Source organism: Cebus imitator, unplaced genomic scaffold, assembly GCF_001604975.1.
Source record: "Cebus imitator isolate Cc_AM_T3 unplaced genomic scaffold, Cebus_imitator-1.0 Scaffold731, whole genome shotgun sequence".
NCBI lineage: Eukaryota > Metazoa > Chordata > Mammalia > Primates > Cebidae > Cebus > Cebus imitator.
In genome coordinates this window covers 230,027-249,453 of record NW_016108046.1, presented here as the reverse complement: position 1 = coordinate 249,453, position 19,427 = coordinate 230,027, and the positions used below count along the sequence as shown (strand labels likewise).

Sequence of the window (19,427 nt, the reverse complement as noted above, 5' to 3'; positions counted from 1 at the left end):
GCCTCCTGAGCAGCTGGGATTACAGGCACGTGCCACCATGCCCAGCTAATTTTTTGTATTTTTAGTAGAGACGGGGTTTCACCGTGTTGACCAGGATGGTCTCGATCTGTTGACCTCGTGATCCACCCGCCTCGGCCTCCCAAAGTGCTGGGATTACAGGCTTGAGCCACTGCGCCCGGCCTCTTATAAATATTCTTAAGGCTTCTTGTGCTATTACTTGGAAATAATGTGACCCTTTCAGATCTTGCTTTTAAGATGTATTGGCAGGACTAGTGCCATGTTTAGTCTAGATCTAATTATTTCCCACTACTGAGGCAAGACTTTTTTGAATGTTCTACCCAGTGCTCTGTGAATTTTGAGGTTTTCCAGTCTGTCTGGTAGGAACATGCACTAATCTTGGCCCTGTATGAATGCTGGTTTATGTGTCCTCTAATTTTTTGTGTGGTCCTTTCCTTAGTCTGTTAGTTACCTCATAGCCTTCACTGATCAGTACTCTGCCAAATACCCATGGGATGTCCTATTCAGATTTGTGGCATTCTCCCTCTGCAGCTGTATCCACTCTGGTACTACATGCTTTAATCCTAGATACCTTGGTCTCCTCAGACTATGAACTGTATCCTATCAACTCAGGGAATCTGCTGGGCTCTGCTTGTGGCTCAGAAACTAAGGCAATAAGCTGGCAACCACTTGCTTCTTGTTTCTCTGGGGATCACTGTCCTTTGTTACCTGATGTTTAATGTCTTGAAAATCATTGTTTCATATTTTGGGTTTTTTTTAGCAGGAGTGATTGTTTTGGTTGTTTCAAGCCATCTAAAGAGAGAAAATCTAAGAGTAAATCTGGCCCATTACCTTATCTTGGTTATAAGAGGAAGTCAGTTTTTTAGCCCATTTTAGAGAGTTAGAATTGATAGCTTCTAAGGTTTCTTTCAATCCTGAGATCTTTGATTTCATATCACATACCTTTAACAGCTTATTTTTCCATCTTCACATTATTCCTTTCTTTCCTCAGCACACTTAACTATCTGTATTTGTGCTTAGAAGGCTTGTTGGGATTAACTCTGGGCTGTGAATCAACCGTTTTCATGATACGTTTGTAGAATACATTTCATAGAATCATGACAATCAAGATGTAACAGCAGAAAATGTTTTCTATATTCTTAACATATTCATATTATAAAACAGTTATAATCTTATAGAATATGGCCAAAGTTTTCCTTTCAGGAACTACACAAATAAGATTTTAATTGCCTAAAGATTTGAAAGAATCTTTTGTTTTTAATAACCACAGAATTATGCAACTAACATTTACATTCTGAAGTAATTACAGTATCCTTTGTTTCATTTTATTGGAAAATATTCAACTGTAATATTAAGTGGGATATCTCAAAACCTGTATTTCTCTTAAAGGGGAGAGGAAGAAAGATGACCTAAGCTAAACACTACCATTGATATTTTCCATCCTATTTTATTGAAAAGTAAACCTTCAGTAGTGACCCATTTTCTGAGTTAATCTCTTATAGTCTAAAAGACATCGTGTATACAAAGAAAGCATATGAGGTACCCACATCAATAAAAGATAGTGGTAGTTCTGTTATCCAGTTTCACTTCAAACAGTTTTGAGTACAGTATGCTTACGTATGTATATCTTTATTAATTAAAGTATGTATATCTTTATTATACAAGATTATATCTCCATATTTTAAGTTCTTTTCCCTAATTAATGGGCTAGTGATAATTTAATAGTTAAAATAGATACCGCTAAGTTTATCTTTCAAATAATGAAATTCAAGTGTTTTCTTATGCAAGGGATTATGGTTTTGAGGTATGGTTAAGTCCTGGAAATAATATTAGTTTTGTATTTTTTTTTTTTAATTAGACAGTATTTCTTAAAACCAACTATTTTTTTCTACATCACTGAAACAAGATTTATTATCAGTAAGCGAGATGCTGTCATAGTAAAAGACTCCCTTGTAGTGAATTAAATTTTTCAAGATACTTGGTTGTCATTTGGTTTACTAAAATAATAAATGGCTAAGGAGAGTTAAGAACATTATTTGTGGTATATTGGCCATAAGAAGTATTCATCTATCCTATGTTTTATACAGACATGTTACCACACAAAAAAAAAAGAAATGTGCATTGCAGCATTTGCCACAGAAAGCATCCAGGGTTTCCCACTCATTAAGAAAGTGACTAGGACTGATATACTGTAGTGATCTTCCAGGTTTTGCTGCACTGAGAAAACCATTACTGTTAAAAGCCTGCTGTCCTATTACACTATCGTTCTCAACAAGAACTTTGTTACAATGGAAGTTCTCTTTGCAGTGGAGGTCTCCTTGCCTCCCTTGTCCTAAGGTAAACCTCTGTTTTTAGAGTTAATCATTAGTTTAAATACATGGAAGAGTTCATACAACTGGTTGTAGCATGAACGATAGCATGCAATTTTGTAAATTTGTAAATAGTTTTTTATTTTTTTTCTCTGCCAATAAACATGATTAAACTGTTCATGTTTTTTCTTTATATAGACTCCAAACCTTTTTAGACTTGTAGGAAATCTGTTGATGTGTAATACAGTGGAAAGAATTATGTGATCTAATGTGCAAATAATCTACTGGAAGACATTGGATATAAATATGTTTTCTTAATGTGTTTTCCAGATGTCTCTGACCTTTTGAAACTGTTCTTTCTCCCACTTAATTTTAAGGCTCCTAGATTGGCTAGGTTGAGCATAGAAATTAATGAGGTAGAATGCTTGAATTGAATAAACTGGAAGAAAATATCTCTTTCCAGTAAACCATTATTATTATAACAGAAACAGTTTCTAGATACTCAGTTCCCAAATGGTCATAAGCTTTAGTTGGGAAATGGTGTGGTAATTGAAATATTATGTTAATAAAGAGTTATAAGCAATATAATTTTCAAATAATTAGAAAACAGTAGAATATATGTAATACAGACTATGCTGAGCATAATTTTAATGTTTCTTTGATTCAGCTTATAACCATGTAGACATACTAGTTAAAAATCATATACATAGTATATTGTTTTGTAAGGTACTTTTTAAAATTCTCCCAGGCCAGGCCTTAGTGGCTTATGCCTGTAGTCCCAGCACTTTGGGAGGCCAAGATGGGTAGATCACCTGAGGTCAGGACCAGCCTGGCTAACATGGTGAAACCTCGTCTCTACTAAAAATACAAAAATTAGCTGGGCATGATGGGCAGGTGCCCATAGTCCCAGCTACTCGGTGGGCTGAGGTGGAAGGATCACATGAACCCAGGAGGCAGAGGTTACAGTAAGCCGAGATTGTGCCACTGCACTCCAGCCTGGGTGATAGAGTGAGACTCTGTCTCAAAAAAAAATTCTTCCAGTATTTATTGAATATTATATTAGTACCTCTCATAGTTCTCTACATGTAGTCACGTAGCTAAGTTTACTGAATCTACAAACAAATTTGATATCCTTAAGGAAACAAAATTCTGATTGATTCTGATCTGTGTCTTTCAGAAAAATCACTACCAATATAATGTGGATTTTATATATCAGATTGCTTTATTCTGGATATCATTGGTAACAATACAGAAAGTATACACAGTTTCTCATTTCTGCAAGTAGTCATGATTGCTGAAGAAAGAAAAACTTAAAGCTACAGCAGAATTATTTGGGTACCTTTTATGGAAATTCTGATTTTGTTTTTAATTTTTGATAACTTTTTACTAAAGGTATGAACACACAAAGAGCTTATTTTGTTAGGCAAATACATGTTAATAAGAATGCCTAGAAGAGGATTGATTCTTCACACCCGGACCCACTGGCTGCTGTTGGGCCTCGCTTTGCTCTGCAGTTTGGTATTATTTATGTACCTTCTGGAATGTGCCCCTCAGACTGATGGAAATGCGTCTCTTCCTGGTGTTGTTGGGGAAAATTATGGTAAAGAGTATTATCAAGCCCTCCTACAGGAACAAGAAGAACATTATCAGACCAGGGCAACCAGTCTGAAACGCCAAATTGCCCAACTAAAACAAGAATTACAAGAAATGAGTGAGAAGATGAGGTCATTGCAAGAAAGAAAGAATATAGGGGCTAATGGCATAGGCTATCAAGGCAACAAAGAGCAAGCACCTAGTGATCTTTTAGAGTTTCTTCATTCCCAAATTGACAAAGCTGAAGTTAGTGTAGGGGCCAAACTACCCAGTGAGTATGGGGTCATTCCCTTTGAAAGTTTTACCTTAATGAAAGTATTTCAATTGGAAATGGGTCTTACTCGCCATCCTGAAGAAAAGCCAGTTAGAAAAGACAAACGAGATGAATTGGTGGAAGTTATTGAAGCTGGCTTGGAGGTCATTAATAATCCTGATGAAGATGATGAACAAGAAGATGAGGAGGGTCCCCTTGGAGAAAAACTGATATTTAATGAAAATGACTTCATAGAAGGTAATGTGAAAAATATGTTGGTCCATATTATGTTAGTAAGACAAATACTAGTATTGTATGCTGGTAATATAAGTCAGTCATTATCCACAGTATTAAAACACATAAGTTTTTGCCACTTCATTCCACCAAGAATTTTAAGTGGCTTTCTGATAAAAGGTATAATGAGATCATAATAAAAATGGAGAATAAGGACTAGGGAAATGGAATAAAACAGCTCTTGTTGCATGTGTATGATTTATATTCCTCACTTATCTGATCTTCATGTCCTTTTTTATGTTTTTAAAAATGTGTAAACTAAGATTCGAAACTTGAAAACCATTTGATAAAGGAAATAAAAAACTGGTACACTGGTAGCTATTTTCCATATTGGAGGAAGGAGAAGCACATGTCTGAAGAAGGGGTCATACATGGTTTAAAAAGCATACTTGCTATTTGGAAAAGTAAGGAAATACCTATTTCCTAATACATATTTCAGAAAGAGTATGGAATTTTTATGTACCAAGATGGGATATGACTCACGTTGAAGAACTCTGCTATAAAATTTAGGGTACTCTTTGATTTATATCAACAGTAATTATTCTAGACTCCTACCCATCTCCTTTACACTCCCTGCTAGACATTTAATTGCTGACTTAAACCATTTTGAAAATAAATGTTTATCGAAAGTTCTCTTTGCTTAATTTTATAAACTGTGTATCACAGTGGTCCCCAGCCTTTTTGGCACCAGGGACTGGTTTCATGAGCAATAATTTTTCCATGGGATGATGAGGATGGTTTTGGGATGAAACTGTTTCACCTGAGATCATGAGGCATTAGTTGGATTCTCATAAAGAGCATACAGCGTAGATCCTTGCTTGCGCAATTCACAACAGGGTTTACACTCCTGTGACAATCCAGTGCAGCTGCTGATCTGACAGGAGGCAGAGCTCAGGTAATAATGCTTGCCAGGCTCCAGCCACTCACCTCCTAGTGTGCCTTCTGGTTCCCAACAGGCCACATACCAGTAGCAGTCTGTGGCTCGGGTTAGGGACCCCTGGTATAATACATGTAGACTTTTTAACTCTGAATCATCATGGCCATCACTTGCTACACAGTAGTATTAATATAATATCCTGAGGCCTTTGGAGGCCATAAGGGAGGGCGTTATGCTTTGCTGTGGCATTGCAGCTGCCTTTCCCTGTGGTCTCCTCTTTTTTCTGCTGTCATTTTCTGCCATTTGATGGATTGTTTTGCTCAAAACTCTTCTAATTTTTCTGGAAGTTCAGCATTTTGTCTTATCAATGTATGTTTGTAGGTTATGGCAGAATGGGAAGCTGCAGAGGAAATAAGATAACTAAGTAATATGCATAAAATGTCCTCACATCAGCTGTCCCCAAAAAGAAAGGGAGATTTGCCAGTTTTATGTTCTGCACCTCCTGCTTTTGTCTTATAACTCTTCTTGGATTCTGTTACTTCAGGATTTTTCTCTACATGGAACATATTCTGTTTCTTACTTTTCCTCTACTATGCCACACCTGCCCACTGCAGGGAGGATAATTACTAGTAATTAATAATGAAAACTAATTCCTATTCCTTTTCTAGACTTTAGTTCAGATATCACTTCTGAGAAGTCATCTGCAACCTCAAGTCTAAGATAGCAGTAATTCTGTGTGCTCTTGTCACCTGTACTTTCATACTGCTTGTCACAGCATATGGCATTGCACATTTCCTGGTTTGTGCTTCCTACTAAACTGTGAACCTTCGGAAGGTTGGGACCAAATCTGTTTTATTCACCATTTTATACCCAGATATTGACTGAGTGACCCACACATCTCTAGGTCTAACCTTCTCTATCCTGAGCATCACACTTAAAAATCAGGTTGCCTCGTAGATGTTCATGCTTTTCTCTCAAAGGCGTCTCAAATCACTGAGTTTAAATCTGTACCAATTTTTCTTTGACTTCACTCTATCAGTGATTTTATATATATATATATATATATATATATATATGTATATATATATGTATATATATATGTATAATCACATATATACAGATACATATATAGCACTGTATTGTTATTATTTCTCTATTTTTCTGTTTCCTTCAAAGACTGGCTCTTCCTCAAAATTGAGACCATGTGGCACTCTTTATATCACATAACTAACATGAAGGCATTGATTTATTTTAGTTGACCTAAACCAATAGCAATTGTGGCTCTTGGGTCCTGATTTTAATATTGCTAGAAGTAATTTATTTATTTATCATGGTTATCATATTGATAGGCTCTAGTAGTTTTAAAAAGTCATGTGTAAAAAGGAATAATTGTCATTTGGAGTATATTTTATAGATTGAATAAAATAACAGAACAGGGCCGGGCGCGGTGGCTCAAGCCTGTAATCCCAGCACTTTGGGAGGCCGAGGCGGGTGGATCACGAGGTCAAGAGATCGAGACCATCCTGGTCAACAAGGTGAAACCCCGTCTCTACTAAAAATACAAAAAATCAGCTGGGCATGGTGGCGCGTGCCTGTAGTCCCAGCTACTGAGGAGGCTGAGGCAGGAGAATTGCCTGAACCCAGGAGGCGGAGGTTGCGGTGAGCCGAGATCGCGCCATTGCACTCCAGCCTGGGTAACAAGAGCGAAACTCCGTCTCAAAAAAAAAAAAAAATAAAAAAAAAAAATAACAGAACAGTGGCTGGGTGTGGTGGCTCACGCCTGTAATCGCAGCACTTTGGGAGGCTGAGGCGGACGGATCACCTGAGGTCAGCAGTTCAAGACCAGCCTGGCCAACATGGTGAAACCCTGTCTTTAAAAAAAATAAATAAATAACAGAGCAGTGAACATTTTTTTTTAACTTTTTCTTTTAAAGGAGTAATTGTTACTGACTGTGCAGTGGGGATAAGTATTTTCACAAATAGGTAAAAATCCTGCAGGTCTGCTTTAATGCCCTTGATGTTTAAGTGAGTAAAATCCGTCTTCCCATTGAATTTGTAAACTTTGACATAGAGGTGTCTTTGTTCCTAACTCTTTCCTTTAGGTTATTATCGCACCGAGAGAGATAAGGGCACGCAGTATGAATTATTTTTTAAGAAAGCAGATCTTATGGAATATAGACATGTGACCCTCTTCCGCCCTTTTGGACCTCTCATGAAAGTGAAGAGCGAGATGATTGACATCACTAGATCAATTATTAATATCATTGTGCCACTTGCTGAAAGAACTGACGCATTTGTACAGTTTATGCAGAACTTCAGGTAACTGTCAAGACTTAATGATTCAGCTACGTTCTTCTCAAAAAAATCATATTTTACTCAGATTTTCTCAGTTTATCTTCACTGAGTATAATTACTTAGAATAATTTTATAGGCTTTGGAGGAGCTTTATTTTTTATATTGTCTCTTTTTTTTTAAAGCATGTATAGTATATTGTATATTGACAGTTTGAACTACGAAATAAATTGAGAGTGACATCTGTTAGAAATAAAATTTGATGGCCTTGATAATTGTTTTTTAATTCATTTTAAGACAAGTTGAATTTTAAAAAATCAACTTTATGAAGGTATAATTTACATGCAGTAAAATCCACATATTTTAAGGATATAGGTTTCATGACTTTTTTTTTTTTTCTTTTTTTTGAGACAACGTCTCACTCTGTCGCCCAGGCTAGAGTGCAGTGGCATGAGCATGGCTCACTGCAGCTCAACCTCCTGGGCTCAAGTGATGCCCTTACCTCGGCCTCCCGAGTAGCTGGGACCACACAGGTGCATGCCATCTTTTTTATTTTTTGTAGAGAGGAGGGTCTTGCCATGTTGTCCAGGCTGGAATTTCATGTCATTTGATAAATGTATATACTCATGAACCACCACCCCAATCAAGATACAGAATACTGCTGTCTCCCAAGAAAATCCCCGAGAATGATTTAAGGTTTTTAATCAAAATACATTTAGAAATACAAACATTAAACTAAAAATTGGAGAAAGTTATTTCATCCTGGGAAGCAAAGAATTTGTAAAGTTTTTTTTATGTTATTAAATTTGGATATTTTTAAATGCTAAAGTGTTAAATAATTATCTACACATTAGGATAACTTTGTGGGAAATACTGCTTTTTGATTTAACAGTTCCCATGTTTTTAATACTTCAAGAATTTTAAATGTTTTAAATACTGTGATGTACTAGTTTTAGTGCTTTGTGATCCTAGTCTTTACTCTCATATTGGAATTATTGGATTTAAAAGGTTAGTTAAAACTGTCCTGCAGCTGAATGTCTGGCAGTCATACTTCCAAATGAGATTTCCTGTTCCAAATAGCTCACTTGAGATCTGATTTCCTAAAGCATTTTTTTATTGCTTTTCTTGGAATTACTTCCAAATGCCACATTATTCTTTACAGTAAGTAATCTCAGTCATGCAAATATTTATTCCTTAATGATAGGTATAACTTTTGGAATTAGCCAGTCTGAAGACAACTCTTAATTCAAAAGGTCAGTATTTATTTATTTGGTTCTGAACTGATTGAGTTTATTTCCATGAATAGCTTGTGATTTGCTTCTGAAAGCAATCCGAACGCAAAAGTTCAAAAAAATGTTTCGAAATATGCCAGCAATGTCAGACTGCTTCCACGGCCCTCCAAGGGCTGCACTCATTCAGGCATAGACCTTGTGCCTTCCATGATTCATCAGTATTGCCATTTTTATGTTTACTATTATGTCAGTAATGCCTCATTTTCTTATTAAAGCTCATGTGGTTGCTTTCTGAATGAGTAGTGCCTCATGTCTTCTTGAATAAACTTTATTTTTCACTTCTGTTAGGGATGTTTGTATTCATCAAGACAAGAAGATTCATCTCACAGTGGTGTATTTTGGTAAAGAAGGACTGTCTAAAGTCAAGTCTATCCTAGAATCTGTCACAAGGTTGGTGAACCACATCCACAGTCAAGTCCTTGATATATAACATTGCTAAAAGAGTGAGAATTTCAGATATGTAATGAGTTAATAATTTGTAGTAACTATTGTTTAAAAGTTGGCTGACCATGTGGGCAGTGGGAGTGGTGATAAGTTCCTCACTTCTCATGCAACCCTATATGACTCAACTTCCCTTTCTGCTTAGCAGGGAATCTGGCATGATGAGGATGCTTTCTTTATGGCCCACTCACCTTCTGTGTGTTTGCTGCTGCTTTCCCTTTTTTAAAATCTAATTCCTTCACTTTGACATAATCATCTTCTGAATTTGTCTCTTTTTGTCACCTTTCTTTCCTTCCATTTCCTCAGGTTCCTTCTTTTCCCCTTGCTAACAATGCCAAGGTCTCCCATATCTTTAAGAAACTTCTACCCAACTCTGAAGTGTCCAGCCACTACCATTATGTTTCTGTCGTTTCATAGCTCAACGTCACGGGATAACAGTTCATAACTAAGCAAGTCATATAGTACCTGGCACATAGTAGATGCTTAGAGGTTTGAATGGATGAATTAGTAATCCCTTCGTACTTAATTATTAATTCTTTTGCTTCTCAGCCTTTTTCTTTCTAAATCATGGGCCCAAAGATATGACCTAACTGCCAAATTCTTTTCTGTTATTCTTTTTCATTGCTTTTTCACCTTTGACAACCTAACCATTACTTCTGTCTTAAAATATTCTTCTTATGTTTGTAAAATGTAACTATTTTGTAAATGTAAGTAGGATATAATGTAAACTGCTAGGTTGATTGTCATCTCTAACCATACCAGTTCTGTGTCCTTTACTTGCCTCTTTACCTTTCTGCCAGTTGTGGCCATTTGTTAAGAGCCCAGATTTGATCAGCCATTCTTCTCAAATCATTCAACTAACATTCATTGAGTCCTACCTACTGTGTTCCAGGTACAGTACTTGGGAGTCTGACAGGGATAATTTGAAGAAGAGTGGGCATAGATGAGTGAATCTGAGTCCCTGGCCTGTAGGGATTCTCAGATCCTTGACGTATATAGACAAGACTCACTAGCTTCCCCTTCCCTACATGAGCTCCTCCTCCTCATGGCCCTCTCTCAATTCAGAGTAAAACTATTTCACTATCCCCTTGGCATGACTTTTGAGAGCCACAGTCTTTTACTTATTCTTTGCCTCCAGTTACTTCTAATTAGTTAGTTCCTACTTACTTCACAGGACCTCCTCCCTGTCTCTTCCTTGCTACTGCCACCACCCTAACCCTGGCTCCGTCTCCCTCCATTTCTTTCCTGCCTTTCCCTCCTTAGTGTTTTTAGATCACCTACTAAGTGCCACGAACTCACACTGGTAATGTCAAGGTATTGTCAAGACACCTCTGTGGCAAATGGTGTAAACCTACCTTGAGCTTGTTTAAGGAAAATAGGAACAGTATTGAAGAATCTTGGGTACCTCCCAGAAATAAAGGGATTGTTCCAACCAGATTTGGGGAAGAAAATCCAAACAACTGTGGTTTCTCAAGGATTGGAACCAGAGACTTGAATACCATCAAAATTCTCTTGTCATCTCCTTGTCTGTTTTTCTCTGCATGTTGACTCCATTCTCCTGTTGCAGATTGGCTTCTCCCACATGGTGAGGGATATGACTGTTGGCGGCTCTGGGCTCACATCTTCTCAGCTTTGCCATCAGAGAGGAAAGAGTTTTCTCCCAGCTCCAGTTGAGAAAATCCCAGGAAAGGACATTTTGCCCACTCTTGAGCCAATCACTATGGCCAGGTGGGGTGGGGGTATTGGGATTGGCCCAGTTTAAGCCTGGTCCCCATCCCTAGGACATTACTGTGGTTGGGGTGGGCAGAGAGTGAGGGGTATTCTTTGATCAGTGCCTCCACTTGGTGCTGAGTATGTGGGTGGCAGTGGGCAATTTTCCCCCAAAAAACAGAGAGATTTATGTTCCTTAAGGCAGGAAGAAGAGTCTTAGGCACTTACAGCACTTGGAGGTCACTCCATGCACTAATTGAGACTTTGTTCCATCTCTCCATTACCCATTCTGTACCGTTGTAAGCGTAATCCTCCTAAAACATTACTTTTTTATCAGGCTGCACCCTAGTGCAGTGAGTCGTTCTCCAACTTCAGTGCCAGAGTCACTGGGAAGACTGGTGAAAATGTAGAGGCTCAGCTGCAGCCCTAGCGTCTGATTCAGTGGGTCTGGGTGTAGTCTGAGAGTTTGCCTCTGTAACACGTTGCCACAGGAAGCTGATGCTGTAGGTTTGGGGGCCTCACTGTGAGAACTCCTGCCCTAGCAGAAAAACCCTGCTGATTCTCTTTGTCTTTAGGATGCTGACCAATTTCTTTAACCTTGCATGGGAGGTACTCTTCAGTCTGACCTTTCTCTCATTGTTCCCATTTTAAGATCCTTTGACCCTTATCTCACTTTTCCCATTTTAAGGTCCTTTTGTTCCAATCTCATTTGTCTGATCCCGTTTCTCTAAAATGCTTTCTACACTCTTACCTCTTTGCCTTTGAGAATAATTGTTTGGAATGACCTTTACACTTACCACTGAATTCAACATTTTAACCAAAGTATAACTCACATTCCACTTCTAACATCTTCTGTAACTACTGCAGATATGAGTGATGTATTTTCTCAGAACTTCTCTTCATTCATTCATTCAGCAAATATTTATTGAACTCCTTCTGTGAGGAAGCACTGTGTCCATAATAATTAACAAAACAAAATCCCTGCTCCCACAGAGTAGGAGAGACACTGGAACAAACATGTCTGGCAGTACCAAGAAAAACACTTGAGGAAGAGGATAGAGATGAAAGAGAGGGAGGTCAGACCTGCTTTTCATGTAGTATTTGAGAGGATCCCTCTGATAAGGGGATGTGTGCAAAGACCCAGCAGGTGTAAGAGGAGAGTGATCTTTGTGTGTGTCACCCATTTAGAATGCATTATTTATTACCAGACATTACAGCTATTTTTTTCATGTGTGTATTTCTCATCTCCCCAAAAGGTGTTTACGATTCCAAAGGGCAGTGGTCACTTTAACACTTTGGAGCCTCATACTACCAATGTGTGCCTCAAATGTAGGCATTTGGTGAATATCTCTCCCTGATGATGATCATACACATGAAGCTGGGATTTTCTTTTCCCATGTGAATGTAGAATCAACATAATCAAATATTTGAAGTGTAAAACGTATCTTGTAAGCTGTGTTGAAGAAAGAGAGTTGTTAATGTTAAGTGAGACTTATCATTTGTTGTATGCTTTCCTCATAGTGAGTCTGATTTTCACAATTACACCTTGGTCTCATTGAATGAAGAATTTAATCGTGGACGAGGACTAAATGTGGGTGCCCGAGCTTGGGACAAGGGAGAGGTCTTGATGTTTTTCTGTGATGTTGATATCTATTTCTCAGCCGAATTCCTTAACAGCTGCCGGTTAAATGCTGAGCCAGGTGCGTAAAATGTTGGTAGATGATCTGAGTATAGAATTTATAACAGTATCACATGTCCTATAGTTTGAATCAAGTTATTTTGAGGGTAAAGAAATTTTAGTTAAACCCTGGTATTTTTTTTTAAGTTATATTAAGCATAATTTAACTGGAATACTAAATAGGAAATAAAAAATTTGACTCTCTGAAATGCATATCCTTTGTTCTCTTGGGGCCAACTTCCAATGACTACATTTGAAGCCAAATAAAGAAATGCAGAGGAACAGGATATCTAGAAATTGATGAGGCAGAAGCAGTACAGGTCAGAAAAAGAGCTAAGTGGGTGGTATAGAGATGTGTGAGAGTCGGAAGCACTCAGCTTTGGGCATATAGTGTCCACAAATGCAAACATGCCCACATGCATGCATGCACACACACTCACATGGAGGTCTAGATGTGGATAGTGCTTGGTCTCCAGACTGTGCATTTTGGGGTGATTTACTATCCTCTGCTTTAGATTGTAGATATCTTTTGAAAATTAATGAGAAAATTACATTTTTACTAATCAAATTTTAAACGATTTTTAATTTATTTAAAATGAAAAAAAAAAAAAAAAAAAAAAACCAGTTTCCTGCATTGAAGAATCTCAACGGGGAGTGAGTTCAGGAAACCTATTACACAACATGGGAACATGTTAATAACAATATATTGTATACTTGCAAATTGCTAAGCCAGTAGATTTTAAGTGTTCTTACTACCAAAAAAATGTTAGGTATGTGAGATGATGGATATGGTTTATTAGCTTGATTTAATCATTTCACAGTGTATGAATGTAGCAAAACATCATGTTGTACGCCGTTTTTATTAGTCAATTTAAAAAACTGGGGGGATGCTGAGCACAGTGGCTCACATCTTAATCCCAACACCTTGGGAGGCCGAGACAGGAGGATCACTTGAGACCAGGAGTCCAAGATCAGCCTGAGCAACATAGTGAGACCTCATCTTTAAAAATAAAAATTTTTTAAAGAATCTTATAGCAAATGGTTTTCTTTGTAGAACTATTCATATGCAAATGATTGCCTTCTTATTAATCAGGTTAGGGATAGTTGTCAGGAACTCTCTGAGAACCTAATGAGTAAATGAAGGTTACGTTTATTTTACAGCCTGAAATGCAAAATGTGAAAATTGAAGGAGACATACTTACTTAGTTTAAAAGAAGTATTTTATATCCAGAAATAGATTTGCCTCTGGAAAACTGAGCTCCCCATCCCTAAATGGATTTGAACAAAGGTAGAATGAGCATCTGCTAGGGATCTTGTAATAAAAAGGTTGCCATGTTACTGTCACACTTCCTGACAATCACTGAACACTTCGTGTGATCATATCTAATTGAAGCCAGCCGTAGCAAGGGTTTCTCTACTGAGGGAAGATGGGCTAGTTAGCTTTTACAGTCCTTTTAGATCAGTCAGTTTGAGTGCTGATGACAAGATCTTTTACAAGGGCTACTATATCAGGTATTTTTAACCCATATCTTCCCAACTTTTCCCGATTTGGGTTCAGATTTATTCTCTGTTTTAATTATTCTCGCATGTCTATTCATTGTACAGTATTCATTGAATTTACTCTTTTTAGTGATTCAGTTTTGAAGGGTGGATCTAACAAACGTTTCTAAGTTTCTTGGTGATTATCAGAGGTTAATCTACATTTATTATTGCTGATTAGATGAAATAATGAGTAATAAATGACTCATGTAATGAATACACATCTCCCCAAAGTCAATGGGAATAAATATGAAGCACCTTTTAGTTTATTTTTTCCTCTGTTCTTTTGCAAGTTTACGTTAACCTACTGATAATGTTACAAAATCATCATCATATTCATCAAATTAACATATTCTATAGCCTGAATATTTAAAAATATATAATATTGATAAAATCATCTAGATAAGAAAGGCTTTGATAAAACTTAATAGATATTGCAATAAAGAACAATTCTTTATAACTTCTTTGTATGTTACAAACCTATATTTTAATTTGTAGGTAAGAAGGTATTTTACCCTGTGGTGTTCAGTCTTTACAATCCTGCCATTGTTTATGCCAACCAGGAAGTGCCACCACCTGTGGAGCAACAGCTGGTGAGACTTTTACATTTTCACTTATGAAAGACTCTAAAGATCTTTTCTAGATGTTTGTTGTATAAATAGAAAACAAAGTTTCAGTAAAAAACTGTATTCCCATGAGCAAAGTGTTAAAGAAAAACTATAGTTATTGTAAACACGTTTCCATAGTTCTTTTTATACCTCCAATAAAATGCTTTCACATTTATTGCTTCAGAATTAAGTGTAGGGGCAGCAGAGTTTAGGTCATAAAGAAAAACCTCATGTCCCAAAATGTGGAAATTGTATAGTCATTTCTGCCAGCTTATTTTTACTAATAACTAAAAATTTAATTTTAAAAATCCTAACTAGAAATTAAATCTACTTTGCTAAATAAAAGGGAATAGTATACTATGGAAAATTACTTGGAAAATCATGGAATATAAATGCCATATATCAAAGCTTACAGTTATTGCCAAAGCTAATCTTATGTAAGCTTTTTTAAATTTTTAAATCAACTTACTATTTTGTAATAGTTTAGATTTAGAGAAGTTGCAAAGGTAGTAAAGAGAGTTCCATACTTCACCTGATTTCCACTAATGCTAACGTCTTACATAACCATGGTACATTAGTCAAAGTGAAGAAATTAATATTGCTAAGTTACTGCTAAGTACACTACAGATTTACTAGGATTATACCAGTTTTTCTACTAATGTCCTTTTTCTGTTTCAGAATTGAGCCCAGAATACCAAATTGCATTTAACATAATTTTTTATTGTTAATACAAAGAAAAAGTGGAAATGATTAAGAAGTCACTTTAAAATGTGTAAAAAAAGATAAAAAATAACTTCGAGGAAAGAAATAAAGGCTGAAGTTAATAAAACAAAAATAGATTGCTTTTGTTTAAATACAAAAATATTTAATCATAAAGTAGACAGATTTCAGGTAAAAAGGAAAACATAACATTGGAAATTAGAATATAAAAACATTGAGATAAATCAATTTTATAGGGTAAGTTTTTAAAATCTAAATAAAACGAAAGATTTAAGAATTTATAAAAAATGAACACAGGCTAAGTTCATGTTGGTATTTTATGAATAAGAGGTGAAAGTTCTGAAGAAATTAAGAGCCATTTTAAAAACAGTTACCAAAAAGTTACCCTGTAGGTACATAAATATGTTTTAATTTATGAGCTCTTTCATACTCTCAAAGAACAAATAATATTAGCACCATATGATGTACTTAACATATTTTATGAGGCCACCATTATCGTGATACCACACTTGGCATAGTGTACACACACACGCACACACACACACACACACACACACACACACACATCTCTCTCTACCTTATCGTAGGCCAGTGTTATGAATATAGATACAAATAGGTTCAAAATGGCAAACCAAGCACCCACATCTGCCATATCTGACAGTGAATTATTCAAAAGAAAATGGTACGTTAGTACTGGAAAGTGAGAGAAGGTGTTAGCAGTCATGAGTTTTGAGAACTTTCTGTAAGATGACAGCAGTTAAGATTGCTGGAGGAGAGAACAGTCTAGAACGTGTTCTAGTGAGTGAAGATGGGGCTGCTTTACATTCTCTGAGCTCATAGCAGACAGAATGGAGGGAGCCTGGAGTAAACATGCTTCTCTAGGTGTGCTGAGAAGCAGGCATCACAGGAACTGACCCTCAGTCTAAAGCAGTGCATGTGGTTCCTGGAGCTGGAGAGGGTGGTTGGGGTGGCTAGGGAGCCCCTAGACTACGAAAGTGAGCTACTGTTGGCACATCCCCCTGAGACCCTGTCCTGCCGTCCTTGACTGTGACTGGAGACAGGCCATTGTAATCTTCCATGGACTTCTGAACAATGATACTTGAAACAGAAATGAATAGCAATTAACCAAGACTAACCAAACATTTGAGGAAAACCAATACTATAAAAGAGGTACCAAGTATTAATACATAGAAAAATTAATACACGAGTATATGAATACAGATAGAAAATAACTTAGGGAGATTAGAGAAAATGTTAAATTCATAAAACAGGATTTGTTGCTTTAAAGTCAGAACTTGGAAATTGTGAAAATATTTTAAAATCAGTAAATGGTCTGAACAGAAGAATGGTTATAGTTAAAACAAATTTGTAGACTGGAAGACAAGCCAGTTGGACACAAGAAGTTCACAAAATAACATGAGAGAAAAATTGAGACAAGGAGAATCAAGCCGGAAGCTCCCAAATTGTTAATAGGAGTTCAGAAAAGAGAGACTATTGAGTGGAGGAAATGGAAGCAAACTTTGCAGAGCTAAGCAGAAACAAACCTTCTGGTGTTTGGAGAACAGCAGTAAAGGGACAATTCTAATAGCTTCCAGAGACACTAAAAATAACAAAACCCAGCTTGTTCACAAAGGAATAACAAGACAAAGGAATAACAATCAGATTGGCATTTGCCTTCTTTTTGACAGTACACGTTCTAGAAGACAATAAAGCAATACTATGAAAATCCTGAAGAAAAGTAACTTTGATTCTAGAATTCATATTTGACCTACTATTTTAGGACAAAATAGACATGAGCTTTCAAGGACTCAGAATTTATTTCCCACAGACTTTTTTAATCTAGTCCTGCAAAATGATAAATGTATACATTGAGAGAGGAGGACCTGAGAATAAATAGTGGTGAACAACAACAATAAGTCTAAACATTTGTTGATATAATAGTATAAATAGATATGTTGACATAATAAAAAGGCAGTAGCAATTTGGGATTAAGATATCAAAAGGTATATACATATGTATATTACCTAACTCTCAGATGAGAAGGCCTAGAACCAGTGACACTGACACCCTAATAGTAACAAGCACACTCAGCTTCCAAATCTTGGTTTCTAATACTATTCTCCAATCAAAGGAGCCAGGGGTCTATGGAGAAATGGTTGATTCCAGGGCTAGGGCAAGAAATATACAGGAAGACCCCGGAGCATCTTACACCACCGGAAAGTAAGAATGCACTCAACAAAAAGATAGGGAGAATGTATCAAAGGGGCACAGGAACCAACAGAAAGAGCTCCCAGCGCCCAAGCTGGAACAACCTGAGCAATGAAATAAATAACTTAAATCTGGATTATAATCCAAAGCATCAAATAAATAGCCATGAGTCTATACCAATATAAATGAGTGAATGAGCAGACAAATAATAACAAGTGGCTAGACTAGATAAGAAAGAAAAGAGAAATCTTCCTTACAGAATTCCAAATAACTTATGTAGTATATACTCCCTCTTCCAGTAGGTGGAACTAGGGGACTCACTTTCAAAGAATAGTATGGAAAGAAAAAACAAACTTTTCAGAGGAGAAACCCAGCAGACATCTTAACCAAGTGGTACCATGTACCCCTGACATGATGTAATGAGAAGGGCACTTCAGCTCTGTAGTTGCCTTCCAAAAACCTAGAACCCCAGTTCAGTCACAGGGAAAGCTACAGCAAACCCACATTGAGGAGCATTGTACTAAATACCTGAGCATTGTTCCTCAAAACTGTCAAGGTCATCAAAAACAAGGAAGACTGAGAAACCATCATAGCGAAGAGGAGACTAAGGAGACATGACAACCAAATGCAATGTGGTGCCCTGTACTAGGTCCTGGGATGGTAAAAAGGACAGGAAAGGGAAAGCTCATGAAATCCAAATAAAGTCTGGAGTTGAATTAAATAGTAACATAGCAATGACGGTTCCTTAGTTTTGCCAAATGTACCACAACAATGTAAGATGTAACACTAGGGGAAGCTAAAACTGGATGAGGGGTATATGGGAACTCTGTTTACTGTTTTGCAACTTCTCTGTAAGTCTAAAATTATTGCAAAACAGAAGGTTATATATTAAAATTAATTGAAAATAAAAAGAAGAGGCAAATAAAGTCAACATATAAACGTGAAAGGAATGTAAAAGCATGCTAATATTCTTGCCTGGTTTGGAGGGTTATAGGGGAAGAATGATTTGAATGCTGATTCATTCTAGGTGTTGCATAGCAAGTTTAAGCACTTCAAGTTCTTGTTTCACCACTTGTAACCTTTGCAAGTTGTTTTAACTTTTCTAAGCTTCAGTTTCCTTACTTAAAAGACAAAAACTTATTTTCCTTAATGTTTAAAGCTGTATTAAAAGTAAATAGGGCTGGGCGCAGTGGCTCATGCCTGTAATCCCAGCACTTTGGGAGGCCAAGGTAGTTGGATCACGAGGTCAGGAGATCGAGACAATCCTGGCCAACATGGTGAAACCTCACGTCTACAAAAATACAAAAATTAGCTGGGTATGGTGGTGGGCACCTGTAGTCCCAGCTACTCAGGAGACTGAAGCAGGAGAATCACTTGAACCTGAGAGGCAAAGGTTGCGGTGAGCCAAGATTGCATCACTACACTCCAGCCTGGTGACAGACTGAGACTCTGTCTCAAGAAAAAAAAAAGTAGGAAGGAGGCCGGGCGCGGTGGCTCAAGCCTGTAATCCCAGCACTTTGGGAGGCCGAGGCGGGTGGATCACGAGGTCAAGAGATCGAGACCATCCTGGTCAACATGGTGAAACCCCGTCTCTA

The 19,427-nt window shown here is 37.1% G+C and overlaps 1 protein-coding gene across 6 annotated transcripts in view; it reads left to right on the top strand.

Annotated features, from left to right (window-relative positions):
- The window catches only part of CSGALNACT2 (chondroitin sulfate N-acetylgalactosaminyltransferase 2), a 44,492-nt gene that overhangs the window by 11,096 nt on the left and 13,969 nt on the right, over positions 1-19,427 (top strand). For 2 of the 6 annotated variants that reach the window (XM_017519234.2, XM_017519233.2), the window contains exons 2-6: positions 3,505-4,431; positions 7,447-7,663; positions 9,217-9,318; positions 12,601-12,779; positions 14,795-14,889. In XM_017519234.2, coding sequence (XP_017374723.1) covers positions 3,759-4,431; positions 7,447-7,663; positions 9,217-9,318; positions 12,601-12,779; positions 14,795-14,889 — 1,266 coding nt within the window. In that variant the 5' untranslated portion in view covers positions 3,505-3,758. Of the gene's footprint in view, positions 1-3,504; positions 4,432-7,446; positions 7,664-9,216; positions 9,319-10,936; positions 11,098-12,600; positions 12,780-14,794; positions 14,890-19,427 lie in introns of those variants that run through there. The other 4 variants (XR_001821945.2, XM_037735138.1, XM_037735137.1 and 1 more) reach the window with 4 other exon arrangements.